The following is a 27,372-nucleotide window of genomic DNA, read 5'->3' as shown; positions in this document are numbered from 1 at the left end:
GGATTTTGCTTTATGGTTGTATATATTCTTGGGCAACGTATGTCCTATCAGCCACAGGGTGACACCGTGGGGAAAACATTAACAGACTTCCCTGATCACAGTTGCTTTACGTGAATACCAGTTGTTCCATCTTCCCATGGTTCTCGTCATGGATAAATGAAGGGAGGGAACAAAGAAAAACATGTATCAAGTTTTTCTCAAGTATGAGCATGTGCTAAACATGGTGGACTGCCTAAGTAATAATTCTTCTATCTTCTCTTTCACTACCAATTCTGATTTTTTTTTTTTGGCAATGGAATACTAAGTAATGTTCAAATTCTAAGTGACACCTCACTACTGTTTAGAGTCACTCTAGGTCAATACTCATTTATGCAGCTTACTTTCCAAAATTTTTTGAGAGAAGGTAAGATATTGTTATAGACATGCAGAAAACAATGAAGAACACAGGCAAAAAATTCCCAAGAGGAGGAACAACACGTGATGCATATAACATGAGTGAGAGGTAAATAACACAGGGAGAATGCCATGGGGAACTGAGGCCGGCCAGGAAGGGCACGGGAGTCTAGAGCTGAAGCTGTGAGCAGGGAAGGAAATGAGCCTTCCCTGCGGTTCTGATCCAAGAGGCTGCTGAGCCTAGAACACAGTGTGGGAGAGAAGCACAAGGAAATGAGGTTAGAGCAGTAAGACAGGAGCCGAAGGTGCAGAATACATGGAGTGCTTAGACACGGGGAGGGACTTTGGTTGTCTATGAAACCCACTTAGGTTTGTTTGTTTGTTTTTTGAAAGTGCTGATAGGGTCTGATAGATTTCAAAGGAGATTGATTAGAGAAAGAACTGCTACAATGCCATCTGCAAGTAGGTGATGGACACATGCAAGACACAGCTAGAAGAACTGGCCCAGCACCACAAGCTGTGGCACCACAAGCTGTGCAGGCCAGCAAATGGCATGGGTTCAGGTGAGTTGGTAGCAACGGCAACAGTAGTTTTCTTCCAGTTGTTGAGAGTTAGGAAATCCTACTCTTCCCCAGGGACGGTCTAGATCATATGCAGCTCAGATCATATTCTGAACAATCAAATGCCACAGAAAGCCATGGAGAGCTGAGCAGAGGTTCAGGACTAGGGGAGGAAACCGGCCATCAGTAAACACAGGATCAAGGGTTCAGGACTAGGGGAGGAAACCAGCCAACAGTAAACACAGGATCAAGGGTTCAGGAGGGCAGAGGGAAAGACAAGAAGTGGTAACAGGGTTAGTACAGGAGGATAAGTAATTGAGGCACACCTACCTACAGACTCTCGACTTTGAAATACGCTATACTTCATGGCATATCATAATGACAAGCAGCCTGCCACTCTGTAAATGTTAATTACCAACCCTTTTCTCTGTTAGGATTTCTGACAACATCAATTCCTTTATAATAATAAAATGAAAACAACAACACAATTTTTATAAACAGGGTTTTTTCCTTAGTAAGAGACATACATAGGCATGATGCGGGGTGACAGCTGTTTTATAATTAATTTTACACCTTCCCCTTTGTCTCTTTTTCTTTCTTTTCTTTCTTTTTTTAAACAAGCAGTATCACCATACTGATGGAACATTTTACCACAGCTATTACCAGTTTGTACTGAAAGGCATACACGATAGCCTGTTTTAAAGATTGAAGAGTTTCAGGATCTGCTTTTCCCTTTAGAAGAGTGTAGTTCTACATTCTGTGCCTGGAGCCTCCCCTCCCCCGCTTCATTTCAGCAGATACCATTACCCTTTCCTTCTAGAATTATTTCTGTATACCTGAGCCCAATGACTCATTCATTGTTCAATGGAAGATAAAATATTTACAATTTTATTATGAGACACACATGGGGCATTGCATGAACAGACGTAAAATTAAGCCTGAAGTGACCAAAGTCTGGACTAAAACCATATTTATACTGCTGAAGGCAAGAAAAATTATTTAGTCTACAGTAATGAGTAAGTAGCAGCAAAACAAATATTTGGTTGGCTGTGGAGAGCCAATGTTTTCATTACGTGTTGCAAGTATGAAGCTAAAAACAGGCTAACCAAGCACATTCTGCCAGCAAATAACACATGTATTCATCACGCCTTTGTTATACAAAGCATGAATCCTAGTTTATGGATTTATACACTTTAAATATATTATATAATATATATATTATATATGCGTCTTAAATGTTTTCACACCACTCATTTGTTTAAAAAGGATTCATGGCAAAGTTTTACTAGTATAAATTACACCATTTCTTATCCTTGAAAGTGCTTAAGGATAAGGGTGTGGATTAATGGTAGAGCACTTGCCTAGCATATACCAGTCCTGGGTCTGATGCTCAATACCACACAAAAACCAACTACAACAAAAATGAAGAAAAAAAGTGCTTTAATCTCAAACAATATATTCCACATACCAACAAATTATTAATGAATTATTTGTCTACGTATGCAAATAAGTGTTTTGATATTTACATAAGTTATAATTTTCTGACTGTCATGCTAACAAATTAGTAATTAGCGGTGATACACACACACGCACACACAATTTAATAGACTGCAATAAAATTACTTATACAGCTCCAAAGCTACAGAGAAACCCTGCCTCAAAAAACCAAAAAAAAATTACTTATACATTACTACTTTCAGGCAAGGAAACTAGACTCAGAAATGGCATACTACAGATTTCCAAGCCACAAAATCAGAGTAAGGGAGCCCAAATCTAGATGTCTGTGATAGCAGTATACTGGGAAAACACTCCCGATATTGTGGCAGGGAGGCAAATATGCCTCATAAACATTTAGTTATGTAATTACCAATCTCATTAAAATAAAAGTATAAGAACCCTTTATTTCTTTGTTTTTGTACATATATGATCATAAAATAAAAATGAAGAGAAGTATAATTATACTGTGATACAAGAGAAAAAGTAACTTTTTTCTCTTATGCTAAAAAAGAAAGCAAAGAACTGAAGATCCTTACTGTTGGAAAACAAATTAGAAGAAACAGGGAGACCAGAACATGCCCTGCAAAGTACGGCTGTAGTTAAGACTATGAGCGCCTCTCCTTGCTCTGTAAACCTGCAGCAAATTCCATGAGCACCCAGTGACCAGACCTTGATTGCTAAACATCATTTCATGGTGGTAAGCATAGCTCCTTAGAAAACAAGATGATTTCAGTCCTTAGGAAGGCAAAGAGCAATTCACAACTCGAATATCTGGTTAAGGAGCACCGAGTACTTACAACACTATCAGGAGTATGTCAAAAGAACATAGGGCGGAGCTGAGCTCCCTGAGCTGACCCACAAACTAGAGTGCATGGGCTCAGGTTCCGGGCGTTTACCTGACCCAGTGAGTTGCCCAGGAAAGAAGGAGAGCTGTTTGTCCAGTGGGATAAAAATTAATGCAGACAACCGAATACTAGAACTAATGGTGAAAGTCCAAGGAGACATGAGACACATAATCTTTTTTTTTTTTTTTTTTTTTTTTCGAGACAGGGTTTCTCCGTAGCTTTTTGGTTCCTGTCCTGGAACTAGCTCTTCTAGACCAGGCTGGCCTGAACTCACAGAGATCCGCCTGCCTCTGCCTCCCGAGTGCTGGGATTAAAGGCCTGCGCCACCACCGCCTGGCTGAGACACAAAATCTTAAAGGCTCCCACAGAGACATATTTGGCGTTCTCATGGGTTAGATCCCAGCTAGGAAAACAAAGACAACTGCAAAGCCCATTAGAAAAACAAAAGATGAAGCTAAAACCTTGGTGGCCAGTGTTACTAATTTCCCAATCCTGATAATTCTACAAGTCACCCAAGACAAATCCTGGAGAAGCTCCTGTTTACTGCCCACGGGACATGTGTGAGAACGCTCTGTTACATGCCTGAACTAGGAAACTCATGCACACTCACGCACGATGAAGGAGTTACTAAGCCTGAAGGCAGACAGTTGGCAAGGGTGTAACGCTAAGGGAAAGCAGCACAACGGAAACCAAGCGCTTGATATGACATGATGCAGCACCGGGTGGTAGCATCGCCTCTGATGACTGCATGGATCACACGCTACAAGGTTTAAAACACACACACAAATCACACTCCCTTCTGATAGGGAGCGCATTTTGTGGAAGGGGGAAAATTAGAGAACAAACAGTAGATTATACTATGTTCATGCTCAATTATGTTACAGTCCAAAATAAATATAAAATATTTTAAGGTAAGTTTGGTTAAAAATGCAAAATCCCTATACGCTTTTGTATGTTTACCAAATTGAGAAAAAGGAAAATGAAAGAAAAAATGATAGCTATTAATTTGATAAACTTTAAAACCCTTAAAATAATTTTGTGTCCAAATTCACCAATTTTAATACTCTGACACATTTTTACTATTTTTCTTTTACATAAAAACCATTACAATCATCTTGATTTGCTACTTCATCATAGTATGTTTAATGGAAAATTTGAACAATGCAAGGCAGCTTCTAATTAGTTTGAATTAGTTTGCTGCTAACTCTCCACAGTGCGATGTCACTCATCTCAAGGAGAATGAGGCTTATTTTTACTTTTACTGTTTCAGTTTTTTCCTGCTTGTGCTTACTGATTTAATGTTTTACAAAAAAAATTAGACCATGAATACATTTCCCAAGTGAAACTCCTCCAAAAGATAAACCCCAGGAGGTACTGCTGCCTCCTGGCACTTTCTCCACGCCTCACTCCTTTACAAACAACCAAACCTACAGTTTCCTGGTTTCCTTTTCTAGGCGTCCTTTAGCAAGAGCAAGAAGAGGCAGGTATGCACCATAAGTGTTTGTACTCAGTTTGTGTCCACTTATTCCCCAAACACAAACAAGCAGAGCTCTTGAAAAGGCGTTTTCTCCAACAGTCCAAATAAGGACTGACAAGTGGCCGTGGGTGCCACTGCCTCTTATAACCCATCTCAGGACACCGGAGAAATGACAACGTCCATCTCAGGACACCGAAGAAATGACAACGTCCATCTCAGGACACCGGAGAAATGACAACGTCCACCTCAGGACACCGGAGAAATGACAACGTCCATCTCAGGACACCGGAGAAATGACAACGTCCATCTCAGGACACCTGGGAACTTAAACAAGGCGTCATAACTACTCTTTTCACAAGCAGTTGATAGCAGAAATCAGATTAAGGAAAAAGCACAGAAAAGAAAGGAGGTTTGAAAATTATCTGTGAGGGAATGGAAGGAATGGATGGGGTGAGAGACAAGAGAAAAAAAAGCCTTTCACACAAGAACACAAGAGAAAGTTCCGAAGTCTGTGGGAAGGGATGTGGTGGCTACTATTGAAAAGAATTAGTGTCACCTTATCTGAAGACAAAGCGCATGCTGGAGAACTGTGTGGGGAAGCAGAAGCCCTGGGGTCCAGGAGCAAACCAAGGGGAGCACGCTAAAGAGCATGCTCACGGGGTAAAGATGAGGGACAGGGTCTGCACCAGGGATGCAAGGACTCTGAAAACAGGCAATATGCATGGTGAACTCTGTAAATATGACAGTCTCTGCTGGAATTTCTTCAGCTGTGGGAATTTTATAATGCAGAATACATGTAACCTATGTGAACACCAATGATGGCAATGATAAGTGAGCCTTTTGATCATCCTTATTTGGTAAACACTGGCCAGAATGACAAAATGAGGTAAACATTCTGAAACTATTGTCATCTTTCTATTACTGGATTAAAAAAATTAAACTTTTCCATTAAGTCACAAGCCACATATCACCTCAACTAAAAGCTGAATTTAAAAATTACAGTTCTTGGCCGGGCGGTGGTGGCACACGCCTTTAATCCCAGCACTCGGGAGGCAGAGGCAGGCGGATCTCTGTGAGTTTGAGGCCAGCCTGGTCTACAAGAGCTAGTTCCAGGACAGGAACCAAAAGCTACGGAGAAACCCTGTCTCAAAAAAAAATCAAAAAAAAAAAAAAATTACAGTTCTTGTTCAATTTGACTTAGTAACATATGTTTGTGATTATATACGCACATTAATATTGTTATTATAAACTAGCAACAATAATAGAAGGAACTATATTTCTAATCTATGTACCTATGAGAATAAATTCAATAAACATTGCTATTCTATAGCTACGCATCCCTTTCTTTAGGAATAGTTTCCAGGGATTTATCTTGTTTTTAGAGAAACCAAAGGAGACCAAGAGTTCATAATATAAAAACATGACTAAGTCCAGTTCCGAGACTTAAAAGCTAGGACAGTAAATGAAAAAGGCATTCTTTGAAGGTAAATCTGAAGTAAGTTCTGCTTTTTCTTTCTGTTTATAGCAATCTGTAACCCAGTAATTTCCCTTACAACACAGAAATTTTGAGAGCTATTTTCCTGATAACCAAAAGCTAGAATTGCCATTACCTGTCATTTTTCTGTGTATTTATTTCTTTACTGACAGTCCATATTCACTCAGTGTCCTACTGGAATGTAAGCCCTAGAGGACAGACACTTCAACAGTATGTTTGTTTTATAAATTATCCTGGAAAAATAATTAGACTGTAGAAAAGACTAAACATGGACTGGAAAATCAAATGGAGACTTCTGATGTGTGAAACAAAACAGCAAGCCTGATGTAAATGATTTTTTTATGATTAGAAATTAAATTTTTACCCATTATTTCTAAGAAATGACTATATTTTGTTTACTAGATCAGTAATAAATGTGAGATATACTCATGCCAAGTGTTTGAGGTAAGCCATGAAGAACAAATATCTCATAGGCAAAAATGGCGGAACATATTTTGGTCAACAGAACTGTAAGAGAAACCTGACACAAATAAGAAACGGTGCGTTCTGTCATGGATTCATCAACAATGGCTTAGTGAGAATATTGAATTTGTATAGTGAAGAAATGGAAAAAGGGTCTTTAGTCTACATTACTGTAGATCTTGAAGACTATGTAAATATTTTAGAAGGGACAGGATGAGAACACATGAAGGGATTTTGTTAACATCTTAGATTTAATCCTTTCAATAACCATACAAATTGGTATTACAGTTATGGTAAACACACCTCTTCCCGAAAACCTGGCTCCATGCAACTCCACCCACCCCTCAAATATTGATTTTTATTTTCTATAACACGAGTTTGCCTGTATGTATACATGTGCAACATGTGTGCACATTCCCCACAAAAGCCAGAAGAGGGCAGTGATTTCATCCTCTGGAACAGGAGCTACAGAATGCCACACGAGTGCTGGGGACTGAATCTGGGCCTTCTGTGACAGCTCTTAACTGCCAGGCCATCTCTTCAGAGCCCGGGGACTGTCATGACACACTTAATCTGGTCATGATTAGTTCTGAACGATCATCTGGAAAGAGGTGAAGATGTAAAGCCGAACTCAGAGATAGAAAAGTGGTTTGGGGAATTATTTATAAATAAGCAACCTCATTAAAATCTCTGTATTATGGGGTAGGTAAGTCTATGCAATGATAATTTGGTTAAAAAGATCCAGCCTTGAACTAACACACACTTTAAAAATTAGAGATACACTCTGTTTAATTCTAAGAGACTGGTCTAAATATCTAATTTTATTCTGGTCAATATTTGCAATAATAAATTTATTGAGCCCAAATGACAAAATGAAGCAACAAGACCTACCTGTTAATTTGATATAGCAAGAACACATGAATGCACATGCAAATACAGAAATATATAAGACATTTATCTTTCATGGCTATAATAATATTTTAAATTGTATAGCTAAGGATAGCATTATGTTCAGAGTCCAAAAGACTGAGACTCCTCTAAACCCCAGGAGTACTGATCACACTTTGGTTCCAGACTGAAAGCCAAAGTACTGAGGCTGAAGAAAAGCCAATGCTTCCGTGTAAATCTGAAGGCAGGAAAAGACCCATGCCCAGTTCCAGGTAGTCACCCAAGAGAACTGCTTACCCTCTGGATGCTTAGACTCATTAAGCTATCAGACTTTCAACTGTTTGGATGAAGGTCAACACTTGGGAGGGTGACCTGCTTTACTCAGGCTAATTCACAAGTGACTTCTATCCCCAATGCCTTCACGTGCACTTCCAGAATATTGGTTGACCAGTAGCCTGTTCAAGTTGACATATAAAACTAAGCATTGTATCAGACTGAAGGGCTTCTGTTTATTAACAGAAAACAGTTGGAATTCACTTTTCTGGGAGCAGTTGAAAGAAATATAAGACACATAGAGAATAGACACTATGGCTGGGAGGTGACGCTGTGACCTTGCCAGGCAAGCATGAGGACCTCAGTTCAGATCCCAGCGCTCAGGCAGAAATCCAAGTGGGCCCCAGTGCTGAGGTGATAGACACAGGCTGAGCTTGCGCTGAGGTGGAGAGCAAGAGAACAGCTCATGTCAACTTCTGGCCTCCACAAGTGCACACAAAGGCAGGCATGCACACACCAAGCACACACACACACACACACATACTCACACACACACATATATACATAGACACAGAGTAAAACAAAACAAAACAAGGGGGACAGTGGAGACAACTCACTGAATCACTGGTTCTCAACCTTCCTAATACTGTAACCATTTAGTACAGTTCCTCATGCTGTATTGACCCCAACCATAAAATTATTCCATTGCTACTTCATAACTGTAATTTGCTACCGTTATGAACTGTAATATAAATATCTAAATCTAACCCCCAAAAGGTGGTGACCCACAAGTTGAGAACCAGTACCCTAACTGGACAAGGAAACACCCCAGTGACTGTCAAGACTGTAGTGCCTCAGTCAGTCTCCCAGTACAAATCTACATGGAGAAGCTTATAGAAAATGGAGGAACATGGAAGTCGAAATGAACATCACAAAACTAATCTCTCAGCCCCAAGTCACATAGTTCAAAGCAAGAGGAATGAGATACTGATGCCGGGAGTGTGCAGTTAAGCATTTCCTTCCATGCTAGTTTGCAGGGAGCAAGGTCTCTCAGCTTCCGTATTCCTGAAGGACACCATCCTTTAATGCACCGGACACGATGCTGTGCTCTATCCCTTCACGTACTGAGGAAGCAGCACTTCCTTTCCTAAAGGTGCTAACATTGTTCTCTCTAGATGCTTTTAATGAATCTTGATATTGAACATATTATAAACCTAGGTTTAGTTTTTTAAAAATCTTTTTAGGCTTCTGAGACATCTTTAACCTTGTGACATGACCTCTTTCATTAGCTAAAGACAACTCTCACTCCCCACCTCTTCATACCTTTCCTTTGACCTGAATTTGAGTAGACACTTAGTAGGTCTTCATTCTTCAAGTATATTCTTTCTTTTGGCGCTGAATTCTATAAATATTATTTATCTTTTCTATCAATTTTTAATGAGCTATATATTTTTTAAATATTTTTCAATAGTATCTTTCAATATACTAATATTCGTTATAATGGTGTTTAATTTGCTATCAAACCTGCTGATTTTTTAATGTTAGCTATTATACTTTTCATTTTCAGGTAATCTTTTCTCTTTTAAGCTGGCTTGTTCTTTATATTTTCAAATCATTTTAGAAGTAGGTTAGCTATACTTAACACTTACTGCCTGAATAACATCCGAGTTTGTGTGCATCTGAGCCTGATGTATGCTTTTTCTGCTAGCTTTCAGTCAGGGTGACTGAATTGTGTATCTCTCTTTCTCTCTATCCCGCCCCCCCCTCTGATGAGCACGAGGTACCCAATTTTATTTTTATTCTCTTGGCTATATATGATGAAGTCTTTGGCCAGTATTTTGTTAGATCCTTCCTGCCTTCAGAAGACCTTGGGTTTTGTATTCTTTTATGAGAATGTTGTGAGACTTTCAAAGTCAACGTTTAATTCAATCCACCAGTTCAGTAAATGTCCTTTGGGCTAAGCCAGACTAAGTGCTTCACATGTTTCTCTCAGTTCCTACCTTTACTTTCCCTCTGGTTTGAGTATTATTGACCTTTTGCAAGTCATAGGAGCATATGAGAAGTTGCTCTAACATTCTGTCCGTGGTTGTTAGTTGTCTTTCATGGGAAGTTCAATTTAGACTTCTAGTTGGCCATGTTTCCAGAAGTTGATGTTTTCCATGTTATTTTTTTTTGCCATTCATTTTAAAACTATATGTTTAATCTCTAGAAAGGTGCATATTTATAACAGTAATGTGTTAGAGAACTCTTTGTTTGCTGAAAGGGATTTGGAAGCAATTATTCAAAATCACAGAGAAGTATTAATAAATAAAATTTTAACAAATTGTCTAAATGCTGGCTCACACTGAAATCATGAGTAGTGGAAACAGCACTGGTCTGAGGGCCAGGGCACTGGGGTTAATTCTCTGACTCTGCTGCATGGTGTTCACTGAACTCTGTCAGTGATTGGCCTGTGTCTTTCTGTACATAAATATGGATGTCTAGCTGATGATTCTGTCAGGTAATAACAGACATGTAATGCAATACAACCAGAGCACACTTGAGAGCAGTTTCTGGTACCTAATTTATTCCTTGAGGCTACCTCAGAGTCATATTTTAAGTGTTCAACAGCTTAGTCTGAAGTAGGCTTCCACCCTGCTATGCTAGTCTCTAAAAACAGTAAACAAAAAACAGTGTACAATGCTCTTGTGTCACCAGAGTCATTTGTAAATGATTTCCTAGTATCTGGATGTTAGTTTTGAGAACTTCATCACTCCTTTTGTCTATTCTGACACTTCAAATGGTCTTAGGTAACCAATAAAACAATTTAGTGATTACCTGATTTTTAAGGAAAATAATACTGAGACAAGAGCTGCAATTACAACACCTGCCAGGAGTTTTTGTGAAGAATTCTGAAAATGGAACTATTTAAAATTGTCAGCATACTGCATCGTGTAAGAAAGCCAGCTGACATTGTGCAGATCAAGCTGCCCCGCATCCGTTCTCAGATAACAGGAGTGCAGGTCACACCGCGGAGCTGGGGAGACTCTCCTCCCAATGTGACTGAGCATTGCCGGGTGTTGAAGGTGCTCAGCACTCATGAGCTACTGTGCGCACTTGTCACTCATGGCAAAAATTTTCACAAAACTGTTGCATAAAAAAAAAATCTTATGTAAAATAAGATCTTGACATCAGTCTGAAAAAGTCAAAAACTCCATATCCAAATGGGAACACTATTTATAATCAAACTTAATGATATTAGTTCTTCCTGAGAGAATCTAAATACGAAAACAAAACAATCAAGCACACACACCCCACCATCTCTATTGCTTTTTAACTGGAAAAAAAAATCTATAATTATTACAATTTAGAATCCAAATAGCTAACCCAACTCTACTGTTTTCTTGTTGCATTATTAGAAGCTATTTCAAAAAGGAAGAGGTGACATACTACCAAATCAATTAGGGAGAGATTAAAAGTAAGCTTTTTAATCCTTTGAGTGGGCAATAGAGACAATTTAGTTCTCAAGAACATAGTCCTTGGTTGTCAACACTGCAAATATCTTACACCCAGAGCTGAGCGTCACGAGGAGTTTTTTTTCCCCTTTATACATACGGTTTCTATATGCACCATGCTCAATGCTTTATACATACAGTTTCTATATGCACCATGCTCAATGCTTTATGTTGGCTATAAGAACTGAGAATAAATATTTCTAAAGCAAACTTATCACTTAAAAGTGTTGGTCAGTTTCAATAAAAAGATTTTCAAAAGGCATGTTACAGAGTCTAAGAAAATCACATTACTAGGGCTGAAGTATGTTTCTATCATCAAGACAAAATTTGGGCAAACATGTACTACATATTAACCACAGTTGTGCTGGTCAACAGGATTATATGGGTGATCTTTTCTATCTTTGTGCTCTTTCACAATTCCAGTATTTTCTAAAGAATATGCTACTTAATCTTGATTCATTTACTTATTTTTCTGAAACAGGGTCTCATTATGAAGGTGGCATTACAGCTGCGATGCACTACTCTTGTCATGATACTTTCTTTTTCTGTTCACTTACACACTTATAATTCATTTCCTCTCCAGACTTTTCATTAAAAAAAGCTACCACTTAAGTTGTAAAATCCAAATGAAAAGCATTCATTCATTCTAGGAATATTAGGAAGAGGTTTGCAACCAGAGATTTGCCATGTGACATGGTGGTCCCCAAGAACCATGAACTCACACAGGGTCTCTCATCTTTACTACCAAATAATTCAACTCTATATAACCACTGGCATATATCTTGACATTTGCTAAAGAGTTTTACTGAACATACTACTTCTTCCCATGTGCTAGAAGCATACTACATATTTGCAGTATGGCTTTTAGTAACAGAATTAAAAACAAAAAGAAACACAAAGTAGTGGGCTAGAAAGATCCAGGGAGTCCCTGCCCTGACTTTCTTTCTGTTAATTTACTATGTAAAAAATAATTGAGATATACACCACACACTATGTTAGCTAGTTATGCCAACTTGACACAAGCTAGAATTCTTTTAGAAGAGGAAACATCAGCTGAGAAAATGCCCCCACCTGACTGGCCTACGGGAAAGTCTGTAGGGCATTGTCTTAGTAAATGATGGATGTGGGAAGGCCTAGCTCACTGTGGTTGGTGCCACTGAGGGGCTGGTGGTTCTAAGCAATGCAAGGAAGCAGGGTGAGCAAATCACGGGGAGCAAGGCAGTAAGCAGTGTTCTTCCATGGCTTCTGCTCCAGTTTCCTGCCCTGACGATGACTGTGATGGGGAAGTGCAAGATGACATAAACCCTTTCCTTCCAAAGTTGCATTTGGTCGTGGGGTTTTATCACGGCATCAGAACCCTAACTAAGGCACGTGCATTCACCCTGTCAGATTAACTGCCCACATCTTCGTTACTTTTTAAACAGTTTTGAACCATAAGTGAGAAGAAGCAGAATAATGGCTGGCCTGAAAGGGTATCTATGAATCAAACACAAATATACTTCACCTTTCATTCAAGTAAAGTTAAAATTAACACCTATATCAGGAGGCTATTATGGAAGAAAGTGAATTCTGGAACTTCAGTCTTTAAGGGGTTGGGGGAAATGACTCAGTGCCTGGAGAAAGTTTAAGAGCTAGGGAAAGGACCAGTGTGTTCAATGAGAACTCACTATGTATGTTGTTAGGTTAGCAGGGAGCAAAGATTCCATGTGTACTTTTGTTTCTCATAAAAGCAAGATTTTTTTTTTTTTTAGATTTATTTATTTATTATGGACACAATGTTCTGCCTGCAGGCCAGAAGAGGGCACCAGATCTCATTACAGATGGCTGTGAGCCACCATGTGGTTGCTGCGAATTGAACTCAGGACCTTTGGAAGAGCTGCCAGTGCTTTAACGTTGACCATCTCTCTAGCCCCCAAGATTGATCTAGTTTAACTTTATATGTTGGATAGATGGGAAGTAGTTAAATACTATATACCGTCACAACATAGTCAAGCCCGGAGGCCCCGTCTGATCAATTAAGTACTAAGAGACAGTAAAAAGCAACTTGAAATGGCCCCGTGTGCTCGAGAGGTTCTCTGCACCTTGGAGGTGTGTTTCCTTAAGAGACTTGGAGATTCTTCCTTGATTTATAAGTTCAGGTTCCCCTTCTGGGAAGAATCACAGAGTGAGGATCATCTGCTCAGAATGTCGAGAAGGCTCTGACACCGTATCTCCTTAAAGCTGATTAAAGATAGGCTCAAACCTGTACCTCTATATGAATACATTCAGTTTTCACTAGTTCTAAGAAGGCAAACTTAGAAAACCCACAAGGGATTTAGACATAATTTAATGAGGATTATCTATTTTATTAAAGAACTCGAAAAAAAACAACACAAGAAGTCAACTTTATCACCAATTAATTATCAATCTTATTTTAAATGTATTACCTCCCACAGCAATTCCATGCATAAGCTAGGATGATTTATAGTGGGATTTACAAGACCCCAAGGCTGTAAACTAGAATGTCCTGCAGTAAATCTCTTTTGACATTGCTAGTATCTAAGCCAAACACTGTGTTCCTTGTTTACCTAAATTGGGGTGTTTACTCTCAAAATCTACTGCAGATTCTGTAATCAACCAAGAGAAGGAACTTCCTGCAAGCTGTCCTCTGACTAACTTGCACGTTCTGTGGTATGTTTGTACCCATATGCATACAGGTACACATACATGGAAGTAATAAAAATGAAGAGTAAATAGAAGTGGCAAAATTATGTGTTTTTCTTAAGTGTACTTATGTCTATTAACTGATAATATTGTATGGCTCAAGGGATGACAAAATTTATTTTTCTCTATAACGGAAGACTAGCATGAGGTCAGATTTCAAAGTAACTTACTTGTCTAGTGTGACAGAATAGATTTAAAATGACTAGGGTAAAGTCATCAGTCATGAATATGAATCTGGTCCAGGAACTGGATAAAGATAAAACCCATAGAAATACTAATTAAAGCCTAATCTAAGACGGCCGTACCCCACAGGAAACACCACACCTATGAGAATACCTGGTTGAATGGGGGATGTCCATTCATGCAAGACTCAAACTAGCATTTTAACGCACAAGCGTTAGGACGCAAGGCTTTCTTGGTCTTTCACGTTTCTTCCCAAGTGTGTTTTAATTCAACTTCCATACCCTACATCCTAAAGGATGTATGAAGAGTCTGCCACCAGCCTATGATCAGACTTGCCAGATACAATCATAAAACCAGGACATTATGTCCTTGGACGCTTAAGAAGGTACATACGTTCACACTTTCAAACAGAGTATCTTTATAAAACTATGACTGACAAACATGAAAAGGAAGTTTGTTTAAAGTTTTATAATGTTTTAAAATGGCAATATTGACTGTGGGCTTTTCATAATACTAACAGTACTAAAACTCATATTTTCAACTTGTAGGTTTTAGGCAAGATACAAAATAAAAGCAGGAACAGCTATGTTTTTTTCTTGAAAATTTAAAATTATTATTTTTAACACAGCAATGTAATTTTATTAAAAGTTTTCTCAATAATACGAAGCCAGAGTGTGTGTAAGGTGTTTTATCCCTAAATTTACAATAAGGAAATGGAGGTTTAAATATTTTCACTGCTAGTAGATGAAATTAAAAGTTTTCTTATTTTCTTACTTATTTTGAGAATAAATAATTTTCTGAAATTTCTTTTAAAAATTAAAATACTCTTATTGTGTGTGTACATGTGTGTGTCTGTGTGCAAGGCTGTTCGTGAACCTTTGGGCTGCAGTGTGTGCTGTCACAGGGTGACTCTATGGAGCTGATTCTTACTCTCCGTTGACCCTTACAAGGACTCTGGGGATTGGATTCATAGTCAGGCATGTGCAGTAAGTGCCAGTACCTGCTGAACTCTCTTGCTAGCACCCAAATATTTGTATAATGAATAGTGCTACTATATCAAGAATGAAGTAATACAACTAGAACTACTATTAATTAGAATTACTATTGTTAATGCATGATCTCTCCAGAACAGCAGGTATAGGAACATGTATTAGGTGAAAATTCATATGGAAGACAGATCTATATTACATAAAAATTTGTCATTCAAAATTATGTGAAGGTTTTAGACTATTGCTTACCTAAGTTTATAATGAATTAAACTGTGATATATAGCTGACATGTTCAAAAGAACAAATCACCCAGTTCCCATAATACTCAGATAACTTGGTCTTGGACTGAAATAAGACACTTTATGAAAGCCAGCCCCACAGCCATGTAGCAACATCACCTTTCCTGAATAGGTTCATGAGAATATACAGCTCAACTGTCATATAACTCTAAAAGCCAAGGTCAAATAACACTTTCCAACGCCTTTTCACGTGTGGACCCTACCATACAGAAACACTCAAGAACCCCTGGATTTCTTCTAGTGTTCTTGCGGCTCTAGCCCTGGAGTATCTGTTGGCTGGGAAGGCAGGTTGAGTTCTAACATATACTGAAAGATATTCAAATCCAATTTTCCTATAATCTTGTGTTTAAGATGGTTTGTGGTATCATTCATAATCACAGGAAGAAGTTCCATTTGTCTAAAAATTATATAGCAATACTTTTTTTCAAATATAAAGTGGAGTTTTCTGAAATGCACAAATCTTTCAGAATAATTATTTTGCTATTATCATCCCACCAACACCCTATCAATTTCAAAAGTTCAAAGTAGGTTTAGAGGAACTATGACTCCAAGAAAAAGGTAATCCATAATAATAAACAGGTTCTAGGAAAGGCTGCATCAAACTGCACATACAGCACACATAGTGATGATAAAATAGGGTTCATGCCTTGATGCTCTTTTTTTTTTAATTTATTTATTTATTATGTGTACAACATTCTGCTTCCCATACACCAGAAGAGGGCGCCAGATCTCATTACAGATGGTTGTGAGCCATCATGTGGTTGCTGGGAATAGAACTCAGAACCTCTGGAAGAGCAGTCAGTGCTCTTAACCTCTGAGCCATCTCTCCAGCCCCGCCTTGATGCTCTTTTATCACAAGAGTCTATATAACTATGGTCCTATGGGATCCGATACTCTCTTCTGCTGTACAGAGGTACATACTGACAAAACACCCACAGACATAAAATACATAAATAAATCTTTACAAAAAGAAAAAAAAAAACAAAATAGCCCACTTAACTACTTAAACACTACCAGCAAAGATATCTCAAAGTTCCGATTCCTGGGGCTGAAGAGATGTCTCTGCAGAACTTATTGTCCTTCAGAGGACCCCTTCTCACTGTTTCCTTCCCAGGACCCACATCAGCTCTATCCAGTTGCCTCTGAAGTGTGTAGTAAATTTGCTGTAACGTGTTACTTTGTGCGACAGCTTCAATCTACTGCTTTTGTAAAGCATGGAGTGTTTTCATCTGTTAGATTTTGAAATGGTTACTGGGGTTCTGCTTAAGAAAATGCATCGTGTGTCTAACCTTCAAGAATATATGTGCCAATACAAAACAGTAGTATATCAATTGCAAAACATATCACTGTAGGCAGTAAGAGTAGTGCCCAATAGCTGTCTAAAGGATGTAACTCACAAAGTATTTGCACTATATCTCCCAATGGCTTGAAATGAAGGCAGTCCCTTGATGAAAAATTCAAGCCTCTGTTGTATATATTTGAGTAAGTTGTTAAAACTTTAAATCATCCATAATAGTCCAAATTGTAAAGGAAAAGATGAATTTATTCATGGCTAGCTCATGTAGTTAAAATATAATTCAGAGTAGAAATAAGATGTATTAGCAGAATAAATGTGAAATAAGTTTCATAAGGATTATTTTATACATAATTTCCCTATGGGATTGTTTCTTATATTAAAAGCATGTTAAATATGTGATAGCATTTCTGTTAAACAGAAAGGTGTTTTCCTTCTGTGATTCATTTTTGATCTAATATTTAGGAGTACCCACATGTGACAAAATCTCTGCTAGAGCAGGGTGTGGGTTGGCAATAGGTGGACCCTGCTGTGTAGCACAAGGCCTGGAAGGAGAAGAAAAGTGCAGTAGATGCTGGCACTGCTGGTACTGCTACGCTAGCCTGCACCAGAAAGGTGGTGTGCATCCGTCTGCTTCTGAGATACCAAGTATAACTGGGGAGAGAAAGCCTGGACTGACTTCCTAGTGTGGTCTACATGTAAATGAAAACAAGTCATATTAAAGTCTTGTGTCATAATTAGAGATTTGTATGAGTAATGTTTTCCATCATTTTAATTTGTCTTATATCATGTAGAAATAGTTGGACTTGTCTTAAATCTGAATGACAAAACCAGTTTCCAAAAAATGGGGTCATCTCATGTTTTCTAGTCTTTCAGAGAGAGCTGTTTTAAAAATTGTTTTATTTTGAAATGATTTTAAAGCATATTTACTTGATTTCTAAAAACCTTGAACATTTTTTGTTTGTTTGTATTAGTGTGTGTGTGTGTTTTCACACGTGTACACTCGCGCTCTCTACAGAAGCCAAGGGGGCATTGGATGCCTTGAAGTTGGAAACTACAGAAACTTGGATAGCAACACAGTACTAAAACAGTACTTTCTATTCTAAACTTTTCATTTGTATCTATTTCTATTTAAACTGTCTTATTATAGAGAAAAACCAAACATAAACGGTGGCTCAGTAGGTAAAGTGTTTGTCACAAGTATGAGGACCTAAGTCAGCACCCCCTGAAGCCACATAAAGCAGGTATGGTGGCGTTCATCTGTACCTTCAGTGTTCTGCTGGTGAAATGAGGGACAGGGACAAGGAGAATCCTGCAGACTTCAAGACCTGATGGCCCCAAAGTACACAGTGGTGAGCAACAAGAGACCATAGCTCAAACAAGATAGAAGGGTGAAACTAAGATCTGACCTTGTCCTCTAACCTCTATATACCTCCTTCCCTATGTGCATGTGCAGAATGCATAAATACACACATGCACACACATGTTAAAACAGTAAGAGCAACAACAACAGCATCCAATAGATATTTAATGCCATTCACACCAACACACAAACGTTCGTATGGGTTCTAAAATACTTAGATGTCTTAAAGTACGTGCAATCAATACAAAAAGAATGAAGAGTTTCTGTGTGCTTTTAATCCAGTTGTGTATTTCAGTCACACTGTCTTATCTGGTTTTAAGTGCTCTGTAAATTCTCATTTAGCTTACTTAAAAGCAATAATTATGGTCCTGTTTGCATCAAATTTATTTATCAGAAAAATAATCTCCTTAAATGGAGATTTATTTTATTTGGTAGCTTTCCAGGGCAAGTGCAGGACAAAAAAAAAAAAACCCCCCAAAACCTCCAATTATGATGCAGGAAGAAGGAGAGAAAAAAGAGGGGAAAAGCAAGGAGGCAGGGAGGCGATAAACATGGTTATCAAGAGACAGTATAAGGGCCGAGGCAATGGCTAATTTTCTAAAATGTTGATGTGCGAGCATGGGCTCTTGAGTTTGGATCTCCAGAACCACAGTAATAAAGGCTGGGCATGCTGGACCACACCTGCAGACCAAGCAACAGGGAGGTGGAAACAGAGGATCTCTGGAGCTTGCTTAGACAACCAGCAAGCTGCAGCTTACTACCTCAAAACATAAAGTGTCAGCTCCTGATGAATGTCACCGGAGGGTGATCTGTGGCTTACACACACACACACACACACACACACACAAACACACACACTAAATAAATAAAAGATGATGTAACCTGTCAAAGCCCTTACCTTCATTTCCTTTCTCCGCTTTTGCTGAGGTCTCCTTTTTCTGTTTTGCTGCTAAGAGTTCCCGCTTTAGCTGCCTTGCTTCTTTTCTGAGCTCTTCACTATGAAGAAAAGAAAATGTATAAGTTTATAATATGGTGACAGAAAAACTATGCTAGCAAAATGAGAACTGTTTATTTTTAGGTGCACTAAATTAAAAACTATAGTCAATAATATAATTAATTTTCTACCATGTACATGCATCTGTGGATAGGTAAATGATATTTCCTAAGTTGTCACTTTCACAATAATAGTCTAAGAATGTATAGTTTCCTTCTCAAATAACCCTAACCCCTAACCCTTCACCATAACCCCTAACCATAACCCTAACCCTTAACTCTTAACCTTAACCCTTAATCTTAACCCCTAACCCTAGCCTCTAACCCCAACCCTAACCTACTAAACAGAAGGTTTGAATGAGATATTCCCTGTAGTCTCAGGCATTTGGATGACTGCATTCATTAAGCTATTATTTCATGGCAGTTTCATGGTTAAAAATTTAAAAAATTCACTTGATCTTTAGCTCTCTGGACACAGTTTGGTCATTTAAGTTTTCTCAGTGCTTGGGAGGCTGAAGCAGAAGGAATATGGAGATTTAAAGACTGTCTAAACTATATGGTGAGTTCCAGGCCAGCCTGGGCTACAAAGTGAGACACTGTTCTAATGTAATTCTCCAACTCCAATTTTTTAACTCATCTAATGCCACAGTTGACATGTAATTTCCTCTTCTGTGAAACCTTCTAGGTCAAAATATTCTGATAGTTTACATGTATCATGTGTTAAAAGCAAATGCTAATTTATAAGTCATTAGCTAATTTATAAGTCATTCTGCAACACTGTTTTAGGGCAGCAAATTCAAATTTACTTTCTGACCAAAATTATTAAGTATTTATGTCATTGACCCTAGTTTTGCTATGGTTTATTAATCCCCCAGGGGTCATGGGGATGAATGTTTGTTCTAAGTCATGGTAGAGGTAAGGAAAGAACCTTGGAGAGGTAGGAAGTCCTTGGGCTAATTGGAGGGGGTTTTCCTTAGAAGGCATTGTGTCACTCCAATTTATCTTTGGCTTTCTGTTTCAAGACATAATCTGTCTTTTAAACATGGTTTCAACACTGATATTAACCAGGTAACACAGCTGTAATGATACAAACCCTTAGAGCCAATTGTGATTAGTTAGAAGCAGGCAAGCTATATCCTTAAAAGACAAGTATTCACTCTACAGGAAAGCCAGACTTGATCAAGGATGCTCACAGAGACTAGAAGCTTAAGCAGATACCACACCCTGACCTTACGTTTAGATAGTTCTACAGTGATCCAGTCTTGCGGGTATATCCAACCTGCAGACCACAGCCCCCTGTGCCAAGGGCAGCTATGAATTCAGCTAACACAAAGCCACTAAAAATATTAAATATTAGGAGTTTTTTGCAATTTATTTTTGTAATGTAATTTTATAGCTCTTGAGCATGAACTTTGTTTGCATGATCATACTGTGTTACCACGTCAAAAGGGTGGACACTTCTGTGTATAAGACGTCCCCGTGGTCCTGAGTCCTCTAGCAGTACTTACTAACAAGCACTAGGTTTATCAAAGTGCAAAGTCTTAAAGCATGCATGTTTCAGTTCTTCCACTCTTCTACAGAAACAGCCCCATTCCGGGTCTACTTGCTTTCAAGATCATAAATTCTGAAACTGCCCTCTCTTATCCAAGGTCACATGTTTTTAGTCTTTCGTTTCTACTGAGCTTGCAGCCAACAAGCCACTTCCTTAGCTTTCTTCATGGTTCACCTATAGCAATCCCATTAGCATCGCATTAATTCTAGATACTGTACTGACAGTCATTTTACTACTGTCCTCATCAGAGCTCTTAAGTTTCTTATCATCTGACCCTGTGGATATGACATAACTGCTGAGGATAAACTGAATATGGTTCAGGCTTTCCCCTATCCATTCAGGGGCCTGTTCTAAGAGACAAACCTAAACAGAAAAGGGTAACCTTTGCCATGAGATGCTGCCTGGAAATTGGCCCTTGTAATGAATGCCCCTGATACTCCAGTATGCACTCAGGTTTGGGACCCAATGTTTAGCTTTCTAGTATAGAAATTATCTTTCCTCCTTTACAATCAAGTGCTCTTACTCACTAATCTTTTCATTGAGCAAACAAATTCAAATTTCTCTACAGTCTGCTGAAATCAAGTGATTATTATCTTTACAAATGGACTCCATCCGGAAAGAGCAGTTTATACACAGTCTGCTTCACAATCTCTTGCAATCTACCCCTCTTACGGTCTCCTGAAACTGTTTCTGCACTAATCCAGTCCAATGCCTATGTTCAGATCTCTTCTTTCCAGATGGTCTCGCTGCCACTGAAGATGCTAACTACTTCCTGTCTGAAATTCCATCCGAATCCAACTTTTCAGCATTTTGGAGTCAAGATTTCCTCTCTCTCTCTCTTTTCCTTTTCTTCTCTTCTTAACTTAAATTGTTGGAGTTTTCCTCGTGTACCCCTATGTAAAGACACTTTAATCTCAAATCAATTGTCATTACTATACAGCTATTTTCAAATCTAGTGTGGATGCTTTGCCTTCAGTTTGGTCCTACCTTTCTAACTATTACCCATCTCCAAATGGAGGATAAGAATGCTGCATGAAAGAAATGTAAGATACAACATATAAGCACTTAAAAGATTATAAAAATTAAAAAGAAAATCTTTAATAAAAGATATTTTTATTTCAGCATTTAAAAAATATTAAATTTTGTCCAAGATATTTTTACATATTTTGTATGTATTAAGTCTTCCCAATCTGATGTGTACTTTATTCTTAAGGAGTATTGCAACTCTGCCTGCCACATTTCAAAGACTCTGATCTAGATGAACAGCAGGTCAGATGGCTCAATATACACATTATATAGATTCAATAAAAGTACCTAGTATGTAGGCCAGATATTTCAAAAAGCACTATTGCTTAGAGCTGTTTATCATCTAGGAATATTTTGTAATTGTTTATTTTGAATGCGTGCCACGGCTGGTATATATCGAAATTAATTTTGTTCGTAATTGTGAAAGTGTGAAAAGCAATAATCTATCCCTAAATAGTCATAGATTTAGATATTCTGTTTAAATAATGTGTCATGAATTAAATAAAAATAAAAACTCAAAAAAAAGTAAAACAGAACCACAGATACACAGATTGTTAAACATTGCTTACTGTGTTGAAACGTTCAAGTGATTGAGGACTGCCATTGTTGTAAAAATCTTCAGACTAGTAAAATATCACATTTGTCAATGCTTGTGGAATCCATATTCTTGGAATGTAGTACAACTTTAAAAATTAATCTTTAGATCACAGGCTAATTTTAGGGATTCCCAATCTTACATTCTTTAGAACATAATCCTCCTATCCACAGGCACAAAAATATGTCTAAATATGCTCAAACAAAAATAGATAGAAATTATAATCTTTTTTTTTTTTTGGATTTTCGAGACAGGGTTTCTCCGTAGCTTTTTGGTTCCTGTCCTGGAACTAGCTCTTGTAGACCAGGCTGGTATCGAACTCACAGAGATCCGCCTGCCTCTGCCTCCCGAGTGCTGGGATTAAAGGTGTGCGCCACCACCGCCCGGCTAGAAATTATAATCTTGAAGTCAGTATGTACTGCCAAAATTATGGGCCTGCTTTAGGGTTCAAAAAAGGTCCCTGGCGTTTTCAAAGTCCAGTTTTTGTTTGAATAATAGGAGAAAGTGACTTTATAAATGGCTTCTGTTGTTATTAAGTCTAAGATAAGATTCTTTTCTAATAGGGGTGTTTCTAATTATGCAATCATCTGAATTTTGATGCAGTTTGAATACAACACTATTAATCAATAAACCATTCTGTACTGCACTATATATATACATATATATATATGTATATATATATATATTTCAATCTAGTAAATTTATACTATCTTTGCCTCTTACTAGAGACTACCAATATATTCAACAATTTCTAATATTTCTATGTAGCACTGTGATACAGGCATGGAAATCAAGATAAGCAAGAAGAGATGGGAACCTAATTCAATTAACTCTTCAATTCAGTTACCTCGCTGATGACTTGATATCCTGTAATATGGGCTCTGTTTAAGTCAGAGGCTGAGTTTAAGGAGAGGAAATAAAAGTCTTGCCTCTAGTCACAGCACTCTATGTCGAGACAACTAGAAACTTAAAACAAAAACCTGAAAATTCTAGTCCACAATCTTTCTGGGAGAGCAACACAAACTCTTTGAGGGGCTTGAATTGAAAGAAGGACATAACCTTTGTCCACCAAGAATGAAAACAGTGCATGATAAAAAGTAACAAAGAAATCGCCGAAGCACTTAGGAAGTCAGTGAAACACAGATTACCGCAGGTTAAGTAAGAGACGACTTCGCAGAAGAGGCACATGAACAGTAGTTAGGAATATGCCATGTGAAGCCAGGGAGAAGGGGCACCCAAACAGTAGGCTTAAATCTACAGAAAGTAGAGAGAAAAAAGGTATAGGAAGTTCTAAAATGAAAGGAGAAAAAAACAAAGAAAGGAAAAGGTTCATTGACTCAACAGGTGCTTGCTGGACACACTTGACAACTGAGTTCTGTCCCGGGGAAAAAAGAGAAAAGCTTGGTGTGAACCAGGCAAGGTGGTGTACATCTTTAATCTTAGTAGTCAGGAAGCAGAGGTAGGTAGATCTTTGTGAGTTTTGAGTTCTAGGGCAGCCTGCTTTACATAGTGAGTTTCTAAGTCAGCCTGGGCTATTCAAAGAGACCCTGTCTTAAAAACAAACACAAAAACAGCAGAATGTTGGATCCTGTTTTCGTATCTGAATATGGTGGACAATGAGGGCTGCTGAGAAGCCAAGGACAATGGCACCGGGTTTTGATCCTACTACATGTACTGGCTTTGTGGGAGCCTAGCCTGTTTGGATGCTCACCTTCCTAGACCTGGATGGAGCGGGGAGGACCTTGGACTGGCCACAGGGCAGGAAACCCTGACTGCTCTTCGGACTGGAGAAGGAGGGGGAGGGAAGTGGGGCGTGGGGAGTGGGGGGAGGGGAAGGGAAAAGGGAGGCAGGGAGGAGGCAGAAATTTTTTAATAATAAAAAAAAAACAAACACAAAAATTTATTCATCTCTTTCCTATTTCTGATAAAGTCACCAGAACCTGGTATCAGGCTCACTTTCTGGCATTAGCTATTAAATCTAAAAATTGCAAGGAAAGACCAGACCCATGGCTTTCTAATTAAAGAAAGCTATATTTGTGGGTGCACCTGGGACTGGTCAACTGGCTGTCTCACCCAAAGTCGGGATTTAAGAGCCCAGTTTCTGCTGGCCTTTAGAAAGTCTTTTATAGGAGGACAGAGTGTTCACAAGGGTGAGAGAGTTGGCTACTGGATATTGTTAGAAAAGGAAAGGGGATGAGTGGAGGGGAGGGAGTGGGAACCAGGATTGGTATGCAAAATGAAAAAAGATAGTTTGATTTCTTTCTTAAAAAAAAAAAAGCAAAATACTTATACAATCTTGGTCATTCTTACAGGTGTAAAATGGAATCTCAGAGTTGTTTTGATTTGCAATTCTCTGATGGCTAAGGATGTTGAGCATTTCCTTAAGTGTCTTTCAGCCATTTTAGATTCCTCTGTTGAGAGTTCTCTGTTTAGGTCTGTATTACATTTTTTTTTAATTGGGTTATTTGTTCTTTTCATGACCAATTTTTTAAGTTCTTTGTATATTTTGGAGATCAGACCTCTGTCTGATATGGGGTTGGTGAAGATCTTTTCCCATTCTGTAGGCTGTTGTTTTGTCTTGTTGACCATGTCTTTTGCTTTACAGAAGCTTTTCAGTTTCAGGAAGTCCCATTTATTAATGTTTCTCTGAGTGTCTACGCTACTGGGGTTAGATTTAGAAAGTGGTCTCCTGTGCCAATGCGTTCAAGTGTACTTCCTACTTTCTCGTCTATGAGGTTCAGAGTGGCTGGCTTTATGTTGAGGTCTTTGATCTATTTGGACTTGAGTTTTGTCCTCGGTGATAGATATGGATCTATTTTCATTTTTCTACATGTTGATATCCACTTATGCCAGCACCATTTGTTAAATATGCTTTCTTTTTTCCATTTTATATATTTTGCTTCTTTGTCAAAAATCAGGTGTTTGAAGATGATATCCGGGTCTTCGATTAATTTCCATTGGTCCTCCTGTATGTTTTTATGCCAATACCAAGCTGTTTTCAGTACTGTAGCTCTGCAGTAGAGTTTGAAGTCAGGGATTGTGATGCCTCCAGAAGTTCTTTTATTGTACGGGATTGTTTTTGCTATCCTAGGTTTTTTGCTTTTCCATATGAAGTTGAGTACTGTTCCTTTGAGGTCTGTGAAGAATTTTGCTGAGATATTGATGGGCATTGCATTGAATCTGAAGATTGCTTTTGGTAAGACTGACATTTTTACTATGTTAATTATACCTACCCAAGAGCATGGGAGATCTTTCCACTTTCTGACTGATGACAACTTTTGTTGGAGAGGTTGTGGGGTAAAGGGAGCACTCCTGCATTGCTGGTGGGAATGCAAGCTGGTACAGCCCCTTTGGATATCAGTATGGCGATTTCTCAGAAAATTAGGAAACAACCTTCCTCAAGACCCAGAAATATCACTTTTGGGTATATATGCAAAGGATGCTCAGTTGTACCACAAGGGCATGTGCTCAACTATGTTTATAGCAGCATTGTTTGTCATAGTCAGAACCTGGAAACAACGTAATTGCCCCATTGACCGAAGAATATATAAGAAAAATGTGGTACATTTACACAATGGAATACTATACAGCAGAAAAAAATAATGACATCTTGAAATTTGCAGGAAAATGGATGGAGCTATAAAGCATCATACTGAGTGAGGTAACTCAGACCCAGAAAGACAATTATCATATGTACTCACTCATAATGGTTTTTATACATAAAGCAAAGAAAAGCCCACAAATCACAATCCTGGAGAACTTAGACAACAATGAGTACCCTAACAGAGACATACATGGATCTAATCTACATGGGTAGTAGAAAAAGACAAGATCTCTTGAGTAAATTGGGAGCATGGGAACCATGGGAAAGGGTTGAAGGGGAGGGGAGAGGAAGGGAGAGGAGCAGAGAAAAATGTAGAACTCAATAAAGTAAATAAATAAATAAAAAATCCTGAAAAAAATACAATGAAAGGGAAGGAACAAGGAAGAAGGGCAAGGATATACATCATGTGAATGGGATCACAAGTTTAGTGTACATTGAAAAACATGTTTTGTAGGTTACATCAGATCAAAGGAACAGGAACTCAATTCTTAACTACAAATACATTCCTTAACTTGCAAGGACTTAGCACAAGACAAACAGGAGCTCCAATAGAAACCTGAACCTGTACAGGACTAAGACAAACTCACTCTCAACTGTCTTAACTGAAAACAGAACTCTTAACTTGCAAAGTGTGTTTTTCCTATTTTGGTCCCATTGACTTGCAAGGTATATTGTTCCTGCTTTGGACTCTCACAGTTCCTGACTATACTACACCCTTCCTTTTTCATCACAGTGTCTTTCTGACTGTCTATTTTAGTTTAGCTTTACATAGATGCCAAATTCTACAATTCTATTCACCTGAGCTTCAGAAGTCTACTGAATTGTGTGTTAATGTCCATGAACTCTATTAACCATGCACTGACTTCTTCCTCAAGTATTAAAGTCCTCTCATGAGCTAGCTTCAAAACACATTTTTCTACTTTATCTTCCATGTAGACTATACAGTTACTCTAAATTTTAGCCAAAACATACTAGTCATCAGTATCTTGGCAAATGTAAGCTTTGGCACACATACCCTTTGTTCATGCCATTTCTGTAACTTAAAATAGTGTTAGTTTACGATTGCTGTTCACTAAAATCTTCATTTCCAGGCTTCATGGAAAAAATAGCACTCAAGTTGTGGCTCTACTCAGAACATACTATTACAGCAAGCTTAGTGCAAAGAAATAAGAATTAACATGAAAAAGTACCCTACCATGTGTTCAGAAGAAAATCATGTCTATGATCAAAATGTCACAACCAATTCACAAATGTTAAATTATAGCAGCAACTTAAGGATTAAGATTTTTAAAATAAATTATAAAAATGATACTGAATATCATACTAAGATCTACTCCACCACTCATTTTCTTTAACCATGTGAAGGCTGTGGAGGAGTTCAATTAGT

The 27,372-nt window shown here is 38.2% G+C and overlaps 1 protein-coding gene across 2 annotated transcripts in view; it reads right to left on the bottom strand.

Moving 5' to 3' along the window:
- Cwc27 (CWC27 spliceosome associated cyclophilin) overlaps positions 1-27,372 on the bottom strand; it is a 178,696-nt gene that overhangs the window by 54,334 nt on the left and 96,990 nt on the right. For both annotated transcript variants that reach the window (XM_057789743.1, XM_057789744.1), the window contains exon 11: positions 19,114-19,211. In XM_057789743.1, coding sequence (XP_057645726.1) covers positions 19,114-19,211 — 98 coding nt within the window. The remainder of the gene's footprint in view (positions 1-19,113; positions 19,212-27,372) is intronic.

Source organism: Chionomys nivalis, chromosome 15 (genome assembly GCF_950005125.1).
Source record: "Chionomys nivalis chromosome 15, mChiNiv1.1, whole genome shotgun sequence".
NCBI classification, from domain to species: Eukaryota; Metazoa; Chordata; class Mammalia; order Rodentia; family Cricetidae; genus Chionomys; species Chionomys nivalis.
The sequence above is the reverse complement of the archived record's forward strand: the minus strand, read 5'-3'. Positions and strand labels throughout refer to the sequence as shown.